The sequence below is a fragment of the Pyrus communis genome, chromosome 16 (genome assembly GCF_041283825.1).
Source record: "Pyrus communis isolate YQ-2024b chromosome 16, ASM4128382v1, whole genome shotgun sequence".
In the NCBI taxonomy this organism is placed as follows: domain Eukaryota; kingdom Viridiplantae; phylum Streptophyta; class Magnoliopsida; order Rosales; family Rosaceae; genus Pyrus; species Pyrus communis.
Window position 1 is genome coordinate 1,774,633 of NC_142580.1, and position 10,537 is coordinate 1,785,169.

General features: G+C 35.8%; 1 protein-coding gene across 1 annotated transcript; it reads right to left on the reverse strand.

The window, feature by feature from the left end:
- Positions 1-2,147: 2,147 nt before the first annotated feature.
- On the reverse strand, positions 2,148-4,377 carry LOC137732536 (heavy metal-associated isoprenylated plant protein 37-like). The gene is made up of 3 exons (XM_068471857.2): positions 3,971-4,377; positions 3,727-3,802; positions 2,148-3,423 (listed from the first exon to the last, which is right to left on the reverse strand). Exons 1-3 carry the CDS (start codon positions 4,007-4,009, stop codon positions 2,372-2,374), a joined length of 1,167 nt encoding a protein of 388 aa, XP_068327958.1. The 5' UTR covers positions 4,010-4,377; the 3' UTR covers positions 2,148-2,371.
- Positions 4,378-10,537: the final 6,160 nt, after the last annotated feature.

Genomic DNA, 10,537 nt, shown 5'->3' on the forward strand with positions numbered 1-10,537 from the left:
AAAAACTTATAGCTTTACATAAGGCGAAGTTTGAATGCAGCAACATGAGTTTTATCCGCATTTGGACGCATTAGGTTGCCAAATCGATATGGGAATGCACGTTTGATGGGCTGGTTTGGATTGGGAATTGGACATTGGATTGAACTAGGCTAGTTTGGAAACTCATCTCCGAAGTGGTTTTGTGACCCCACTTATTATGGATATAGATCTGAGATCGATATTCAATCCGTGATACAATAGGCATGATTTATGTCTAATTTTTTTATACAACAACATATTTATAATAAAGAAAGAGATGAATAAATTGGTATTGAATTTGTCACAAAAGAAATTCGACCCTAAGACGTTTTAGGCTCTTACTCACGAGTTGAGGATTGGCTGATAATTATATTTCGCTCATCATTACATTCTATTATTTTCTGTGGCCGTCAAATATATCACAAGTTTATATATGTTTAGTGGTGGAAAGTACGATTTGAGTGGTTGAATTGAAAAATTAACAAGGGGCCCTTCCTCTTCTAGTTGTGGACCTCCAGGGTGTAAAAGCACTTCTGCTACCACTCACGGCAGTGAGTAATATTAGTGCCAATATATATATATATATATATATGATATGATGGTGGAAGTCTCATCAATATCAATCAAAGTTGTAATCTAATAAATAAGAGAACTTTAATGAAAAATTTTTAGTATTGTTCACTTTAAACGATATAATAAGGGTGGGAGAAAGGGAGTTGAGCGATGGTGTGGGATCTGGGTGGTTTTGGGTTTGGGGAAGACGGGAAGGGTGGGAGGGAGGGAGTCGAGCGATGGTGTGGGATCTGGGTGGTTTTGGGTTTTGGGAAGACCCGCCCGGGGGGGGGGGGGGGGGGGGGGGTTGTGGTGAAGGACAGGAGCACGGAAGAAGGGGGGTGGGGTTTGGGTTTGGTTTTGGGGAAGATGGGAGGGGGAAGAGAGGGGATATGGGGTGGGTTCCTCATCTAAAAAAAAATATTAAATGATTTTTTTTTTTTTAGTTTTTTAATATTTTATTAATTTTTTAATAGATAGTGGGCTCGTATTAAACCACGTCACTATTTAACGGAAGAACTGACAAAAAACTGATAGAAGGTATAAAATTGTAAAAAATTCGTAAATAAGGTATGACATTAAAAAATTTTAAAGGAATATGAAATTGCGACTGATTCAATAGTTAAAATAATTTTATGTAATTTACCCTAAAATTTATTACAAATATTTTTGGTTATTCTAAAAACACTTGTAAACTGAAACGTCTAACTTCTGTATTGACTTATATTGATCACGTTCCAAATCTTCGCAAGTTGCAGATGAGCACCAACCACCCACAAGGCCACAAGTGAGAATTGCAAATAAGCCCTGTGGTCCTCTTGGTTAACAAGTTTTGCACGCATCAAAAGTAAGACGCACGTGACATACGCGTGCAAATCTGGTTCATGTGGCAAATACTGTGTTTGCATTTTATACCACTGGACATTGTCAGCCCAGCTGTTCCTAACCCTGCGCAAATTTCATGATGCCCCTCAGTCCTCCCCGCTGACCACAAATGCACCATCCGATGCCACATTTGTCCCCCAATTGGCATCATAAAATTTATCCAGTTTCCGAATCGACCGTAACCTAAAAACCCAAACTCGGATGACTTAGAAATAGGGAAACGATTATTGGACAATCTTGTTTATTTTTGGCTTATTATTCTCTTTTGATTTTTCGACTTAAACGTGAGCAAGAGTATATAAAGAAAGAGAACGATGTTTGTAAATCACTTCCACAAAAGAATGGATTATTTAGGTCAAAATGCGATGAGAGTATCAATTGTTCACTCAGATTTTTACTCTTGTATCTATAATCTTTTATATTGAATATCATCCATTGGAGTTTCATTACGTTCTAATTTTAGACAAATCCCTCAATTAATTTTTCCATTGTTGCCATTATTCATCCATGATATGCACCACTATGTGATCCGGAAAATTAACTATTTAGACCTTGCATCAAACAATCTAAGGGATCTTGCAACTGTTATATTTAGCATAAAACCCGTACTACTGAGTGAGATGTATTGTACCCGACCTCCTATTTTCGTACACATCTTGTTTGAAAAGGAAATGTAACTACAAAGACGAAAATACAGGAACAAAGCAGATTATTTACTAGGATGGTTGGATTAAACTCAGTCCTGAAACAAGAAGGGGAAACATTACCCCAAGAACTACAGATTACATTACACAGATAAGTGATTAGATTCACTCCAACAAACGACTCGTCGTCCAAAAAACCCCACCAATAAAACCGAGAAGTTCACTCTCCCCTCCCCCTACTCTACACATTTGTTTTTTCCTAGATGATGAAATTACATGATTGAACAGCTGCTGGTGTTCTCATCACTGAACATGTGAGCAGCAGTGTTATTACTGCCGTAACCAGGCTCACTGCCGTAGGGGTATGCGGCGGCGGTAGGGGAAAAGCTAGGGCCGGGGCTAGGATAGTAATTGTAGTAGCCAGTACTAGGAGGAACCAAGGGAGACCTATGATACATCATCTGTGGCTGTTGCTGCATTGCTGCTTGCCTAGCCTGCATGTTCATCATCTGTGATGGGTGGGTGTACCCATTTGGATTCATCAGGATAGAAGATGGGTATTGACCAATTTGCCCCGCGGTATATCCACCACCTGGGAAACCTGCTGCATTAGGGTTTGCCTGTGCCTGAAACCCTCCAAGAACGTTGGGATTTGCTTCCAAAGCAGCAGCATTTGCAGCAACATTTCCACCATTTCCATGAAAACCGGCTAAACTCATCATCGCACTCAGGTCATTCATGTTTCCTCTTGTAGCTTCACCGTTATTGATGTTCATCTTCAGGGCCGCCATTGTTTTCGGATCAATCCCGCCTGGATTCGCCTTCATATTCTGAATTGGGTGCCCACCTTTCTTCCCGGGATTCACACTTCCAACATTGTTGTTCATCATCTTCGCATTGTTGGGAGCTGCAGCAGCCGCGTTGATCACTCCAGCATTTCTCTTTGCATCATTTGCTTGCTGCTGCTGCTGCTGCCTGAGCATCCCACGGATAAATCGCAGCTCGTCCTCCTCGCTTTCTTCCTCATCGTCGAAGAAGTCATCATCTTCCTCGGAGCTGAAAGACGGAAACTTTTGCTGGTTTTTGAAGGCTTCGAAGTTCTTGAGGATGCCCTGTTTCTGCCCTTCGTTGTTGTTGATGTTCTTGGTCTTGTCATCTCTGATGCAGTTGTTGTTTCCCTTCTGGCTTTGGTTATTAGATTTCTGGGACCAGATCTCAGCATGTTTCCCAGCTCTGAGCAGTTTCTTGATCAAAGTTGCAGAATCCACACTTCCAGAAACTGTGACTTTCTGCTGATCAGAATCTATTTTCACTTGGTAAACACCTGTAGGAGAATTGGGTTTCAAAACAAGGAAGAAAACTGAATAAGAAATGCACATAACGGTAAACTTTAAACAGAAATGGGTGAAAATTTTCAATCATATCTTGAAGAATGAGTGAGAATTTTATGCAAAAATTACTCCTAAATTCATCAATGGTAAAATCTTTTTACTTAATTTTACCCTTTTTTCTAGCGTACTTTTCTCAGTAACCAAACAAGTCTTACAATAATATGCTTTTAGAAAGAGAAAAGTGGTAGTAAGTTAGTCATCAATTAAAATACAAGAACACTACAAAAAGTGAGTACCTTCAATTCTCTGAAGGAGTTTCTTGACTTTCTGCTTACAACCATCACAGTGAATGTTCACTTTGAGAATACAAGTCTGTAAAAATGCAACAACAAAAAGAATAAAAAACCAAACAACAAAAACCAAGATCCTTCGGAAAAAGACCAACATGTTGACTGAATAAAAATAATAATATTTAGGGAAAAAAAAAAAAAAAAAAAAAGAGAGAGTGAAGGGAAAGAATGTGGGTTAATAGAAAAGGACCTGGATTTTGAGGAGCTTAAAGTCATCGTCTTTGGTCATTTCTTCAAAACTCTGTTTGGATGGTAAGAAAGTTCACTTTCTCACTCTTTGAGGTGTTGGGAGCTTGGGTGGTTTGAAGTGGCAGTGTAATGAAAAGGCTGGGCGTGTATTGACCAAAATAAAACATAAAAAGTATGTTTTCTTTTTTTTTGGGTTTCCTGCAACTTTTAGTAGAAGACTGGAAGTAGAGAGAAAGAGATGCTTCTTAATTTATTTATGTATAATTATTTATTTATTGGAATTTTTTATTTCTCCTCAAAAGCAAACAAAAGAAAAGCACATGGGTCTTGTCACCAGAGGGTAGAAGCTAAATATTTTATTTGAGAAAAACAATGAGAGTACACAAAAGAAAAAGAAGAGAAAAGCCTGAATGTTGAGATGATGTGATCTAACGTTAAATACTGGACAAGAAAAGCAAAGAAATTTAAAAAAAAGTACAAGAACAACGACTAGACAGACTGAATTTCTATACTTCTTTCTTTCTTTCTCTCACTCTCCTTGTCATTAGAAGTTAGGAACACGATCTGATACATTAAATGTAATAATATAATTAATTTAAAATTTAAAGACAAAATCTTACCCAAGTTTAAAAGTACTTTAAAAATGTCATCAAGTATTATGATCCGATGATATTTATTTTCATTTGAAAATGAGAGGTGTTAAGTTCGAATTTTAGGTTCGATACCAAATTAGACTATTTATTATGTGGCTTAGCTGAAATCTCAATTCTTTTATTTTTATTTTTAAATGAAGTACAATATTCATTGAAAACAATTCAAATATGTACAAGCCGAGGATAGTGTGCTTAATGGGCCTCAATAAAACTTTGTCGAAACTTTCAACCCAATCGAAGGGAAAAGAGCTTCCCCCATGATAGATAAACTATCCTCAAATGACAGTAAAGCAAAATTACATACTTTCTTCCATCAATACATCCCTAATCAAATCAGGGGTCTTCAAACCATAAAACCGACTCAGTACTACCCACACCCATTCAAGCTAGTCGACGTGCCACATAATTACCATTCTTCGGCACATGGTTTAACAATCACTGAGGAAACGACCTGAGAGAATAACGAAAATAATTATAGGAAAAAATGACCATGCATCAGGCATACTAAAATTTCTCCTTCGTTACATGGGATGGATCATCTCCAAATCCCTTCCACCTAATCCTACAAGTTCACAAATCCGAACTCTTTAAATTTGATCCAACGGCTAAAAACAAAAGGCCTCGTAAAAAAGTTATTAACTTTAGTCGTTAGATCAAATTTTAAGTGTCCAAATTTATAACCTTGATGAATTAGGTGGAAAAGATCCAAAGAGGATTTCTTTCATGTTACATGAAGGATTTTTATTCAAAGAGAGCATTACCGTTGTGAAATAACAATACATCTATATTTGTATTTTAATTGTGGTACAATAAATAATGCATTCCAAGTCCCATCGGGCTTTGTAAGGAAGAAAACACATATGTCCAAACTTGGTTCTGAAAGGACATATGTTTTAATTTAAATTAAGTTGTCAGCGATGAATTATTATGATAAGGCTTTTCTATTTGAGTTCGACCCTCTTTCCCTTATTTAGTATAGAATATTAATTTTAAAATTATAATTAAATTATATTTATTTTCATTTATATGAGTAAAAACTATAATAATATTCATTTTTACTCATAGATAAGAATATTTTAAATTCAAGTCGAGTCATCGATAATAGTAACGTGATGTATTGTTTTCGGCCCGGCCCATGTTACAGTACCGCACTGAGAAATTGAAAAATAGTGTGAGAAATTGTGTAAAAATAATAAGAAACAGGGCACCAATAGTAAATATTGAAAGAAAAAAAATTGAACCGTTGGTCACGTATCCCGGTGAGTGGGGAGGACATGGGGTCAGAGTTGGTGAACCGTGGGGTGCAAGACAAATAGGGTTTCAGTTACGAGGAATGGGTTGGACCGTAGTGGTTTTTCACTTTTGGATCCCCGCATTTACCATTATTTCCGAAAGTTTCCCTCACATTTTCTACTTTTGTGCTTCAACCCATACGGTGTATAGCCTTTAAATATCAAATACGTGTAAATAATGGAATTTATTCCAAGAAACAAGCAAACAAATGAAATAATGCAATCTAAATATGAAAATCAAACGAATTATTGAATGGAATTTACATTTTAAACTTAGAAAAAAGAAATAATCTATATGAAATGAGAATGTTAAAATAATAATATTTCAAATGAATTATGTGACTTTATATGAAAAATCAAAACACGTAACAATGCGTGATAGATTTGAAATTCCGGTACTTTTACGTTCCATTTCTCAAAGCAAGAAAATGTTAAGAATGTAATAAAGGCTACAGTAGATGTAGTTAGGGTTAGTTGGACTCTTTACTCTTTTAATTGAAGTGCATTCATAAATCAAAGTAATTTTTTCCCTCATTGACAACATTGTGAGAGCTCCAATAACAGTGGTCCTAACTCCTAGGGACAAGGGTAGTTAGCCAAAGGAAGGCAAAAATTGAATAAGACTTTAAGAACTCATCACATTATTGTAAATGGTGAAGCTAAAGAATTTTTTTTTTTAATTTTATAAATCACTTGATTTAGTAATTGGTGATCGAATTGCTTCTTTTAAATCATGAAACAATGAGTCCCCAATCAACCGTTACCTTATGTTATTTACAAAATATAATTTAAAAAAATGATCGCTTAGCATATTTTTGGTGAAAACGAGTAATGCTAAAGAAACAGTTAAATTATACCACATTTCTAAACCGCATGATGTTGATGCTGAGGTTGTTATGACCTGTCACTAGGTTATATTTTAAGAATTGTTAATTATTAATAATTATTTTTCAATATTAATTATTATTTTAACTGCATAGAAGTCTAAGACCATCTCCAAATGATATGTTAAATTTTAAACATGAAATTTAAATTTGAAGGCTGATGTGGCATTTTGATTTTTTTATTAATTTGCTCACCATCCGCTATGTCAAATTTAAACTATTATTTATTATATTATTACTTTTTATAATTATTTGTAAAACAAAAAAATAATTAATAATGAAGAAAAGTATTTATTCATAACTAAAAATAGATTAAAACCCTAGACGATAGTGTTGAGGTTTGCAGTCGCGCAGCTCTCTACCACCCATCATTCCTCTTGTCTCCCTCACCTCTCTACCACCCATAATAAAAATGGTAAAGTGTTGAGGTTTTGCAGCCGCAATGCTGCTGTTGCCGTTGCTGGTTCAGGTGTCGGTGGGGCTGCCCCTGCTACCGCTGCTCTTGCAGCATAATAGAAGAAGGAAGAACCCAAGGAAGTGAGTGATGACGATATGGGATTCAGCTTCTTCGATTAGGAGCTCCTTCCAGCAAGATGTATTCTAATCTTCAGTTTGATGGTTTTTAGTACTTTGTGATTAGTTTTCTTTTTGGCTGATATGCAGTGGTAATGGAGAAATTGTCAAGACTCCTGGCGTTATGCGGAACAAATCTTGATTTTAAATAATTAAAAATAGATTTGAAGGAGTTGTCAAATTTGACAGAATCTTCTCTTATTCTCATTCCATGTCATGCCACATAAGAATTGGCACATCGATTCAAAAACACTTGCGTTGTCTTTTATTATTGTTATTACTTATTTGATATCTTTTTTGAAGATGCTCTAGGATTTAGTTTGGGGGAGTTACTAAAATAGAGCATGTAGCTAGGGATTGCAATGAAAAAAACCGAAAAGACAAAGGGAAAGTTCACTTTGTTACCCTTTAGATGGTTCACAAACTCCCAACTCACTTGGTCATATTTTATCCATTTCTGAGCAATTTTTCAAAGTCCTGAAGTTGCTTTAAACCAGACAGAGAGAGCAGCACGCAATCAGACAAAGGTGAAAGGTGTGTATTCTACTATTCTTGTGCAAGAAGGAAAGTAAGGGCTCTCATTGCCTCCACATTCAATTCCACGCCCTGTATTTTGGTCCCGAGCAACTGTTACGAAACGAATAAGCAAATTCATCGATAAATAGGGTTCAAGGACCGGTGAGCAAATTGAAAGAACGTTTGCGCGTGGGCAATTGCTAACAAAAATTTTCATTATGTCCAGAATACATAACAATACGTTATATGTTATGATATAAGAAATTTTTTCTATTGTTAGGTTATTGTGCTTGTTCTTACCCATTTTTCGATGCAATACACTATCATAGACGCTAAGAACATCTCTAATGGGAGTTCATACTTAAGAACTCCCACTACCAACGTCAAGGAATCATATAGAGGCTTTAAAAGAATATTCGAGTTTCTAAAAGACAAAGGGAAAGTTCACTTTGTTACCCTTTAAATGGTTCACAAATTCCCAACTCACTTGGTCATATTTTATCCATTTCTGAGCAATTTTTCAAAGTCCCGAAGTTGCTTTAAACCAGACAGAGAGAGTAGCACGCAATCAGACAAAGGTGAAAGGTGTGTATTCTACTATTCTTGTGCAAGAAGGAAAGTAAGGGCTCTCATTGCATCCACATTCAATTCCACGCCCTATATTTTGGTCCCGACCAACTTTTACGAATCGAATAGGCAAATTCATCGATAAATAGGGTTCAAGGACCGGTGAGCAAATTGAAAGAACGTTTGTGCGTGGGCAATTGTTAACAGAAATTTTCGTTGTGTCCAGAATACATAACAATATGTTATATGTTATTATATAAGAAAAATTTTCTATTGTTAGGCCGTTGTGCTTGTTCTGACCCATTTTTCAATGCAATACACTATCATAGACGCTAAGAGCATCTCTAATGGGAGTTCATACTTAGGAACTCCCACCACCAACATCAAGAATATTGTTTGCAATAAGAAATCCTTATATTATAATCCCTAAATGTAAGGATTAAAATATTTAAAAAATTATTGTTTATTTTGTTGGAGTATTGTGACCATTGATAAAAATAAACATTTAATTTTCAAGAGAAGGGAAAAAAAAAAAGCCACAGGAGAAAATTAAATGAGAAGTTGTCTCATGTGGATGGGTTCAAAATACAAGGAAAAACAAACATAAAGAGCATCATCGTTCCTACTCAAAATTAATAAGAGGTCCACTATTTGAGTCTCTATATGTTGAGATACTTTGAGGTATTTAATTCTGGCCTTTTGAGAGCCTTTTGTCCATATATTTAGAAACTACACGATTGTTGAGACTCCATTTAGGATCTCTATCGGTGATGCCTAAAACACCGATTTAGAGGTCCCATTCGACCACATTTTTTCTTTTTCTTTTTCTTGGGCCCATGCCAACGGCCCAGATTTATTACGGGTTACTCTTCGCCATAAGGTAAACGAACCTCGGATTTAGGCGCAAGTTTTATTATGGTTGTAGTTTAGGTGCAATTAATCGTTGTAGCTTACTAATTGTTATAATTTCAAAACAGGTTGAACTCCGCCATAATTTCTACGGATTCAGCGCTTTGAGGTCCAGGCATGCATATGATGTTTTTACACCTCAAAAACGTCTAATTTACCTTTACGTATGTAACTCGAGAAAAAATGGCAAACCTAACTTTGTATTTGACTTGCAACAATGAGTAAACTACAACGGGAGTTAAATTGCAATAATGGGGGCATAAAATAGTGGAATTTAATTAGCTCAAACCATAGAGATTAGAGAAATGCTAAGAAGACTCTCTAAATAGTTAGACTCTTCATGAATTATCTGTCATCTCATATTTTTGGCATAAATGTTAGCACGAAAATTGACGTTAAACTGTGAGGTGACAGAGAGTCCTACTTTTGAGAAAGTCCCCTTGTGGCTTACAACTTATAATTAAGAAACAAAGCTAGGAAGTCAAGATGGCAAAGCTTAAAAACGATATCGTGTTCAGGTCCATTCTTCAAAGAATATTCATAAATGAAGTGAACATCTTGTACAAGTGTATATGAAGTGCCTTTTTTTTTTTTGAATTCAGACTTCCAAAATCGAAAGACGAAGAAGCTGACTAACGCAAGGAATCTCCCTTACCTTTTTTACTTTGTGATCGATATTCTTTTTTTTCAACCAAAATAACATGCCAAAGAGCCTGCATCTTGACCAAGCATGAAGTATCCACCATAAACATCGTTTAAACTTTTAAAAAGGAACTAATTGATTCGAGAGCATCAAGTCTTTGCCCTTAAACCGAGCAAAGTTGTAAGTTTCCGAGAAGCATATTTTTTTTTTCATCTGATGGTGACGGTACACTTTTGAAGAACACGTACAGTAAACGAAAGCAGAGAAACCTCGTGCACGCATTTGTTGCAGTTACATGCAACATCTCTCTCACGTTCTGCGACATTGTATATGAGCTGCCCATGATTATATACACTATAAAGATGTTGCATGCAACGAGTGCATATAAATGTTCCCAAACAAAAGATAGTACGTAGTATACAATATTAATTATCATTTTGACAGGGTCAATCATGTTGATTTCGTATTTTAGGAATAACTAATATAATCACAAGATTGGTTTCGAAATCACAATACTATTGGTTCTTTCTA

Excerpts from the sequence above, each read along its gene's own strand:
- LOC137732536 (XM_068471857.2), bottom strand. The coding sequence starts at position 4,009 with ATGACCAAAGACGATGACTTTAAGCTCCTCAAAATCCAG. Across the intron at positions 3,803-3,970 it reads TTAAGCTCCTCAAAATCCAG|ACTTGTATTCTCAAAGTGAA; the intron begins GTCCTTTTCTAT and ends GCATTTTTACAG. Across the intron at positions 3,424-3,726 it reads ACTCCTTCAGAGAATTGAAG|GTGTTTACCAAGTGAAAATA; the intron begins GTACTCACTTTT and ends ATTCTCCTACAG.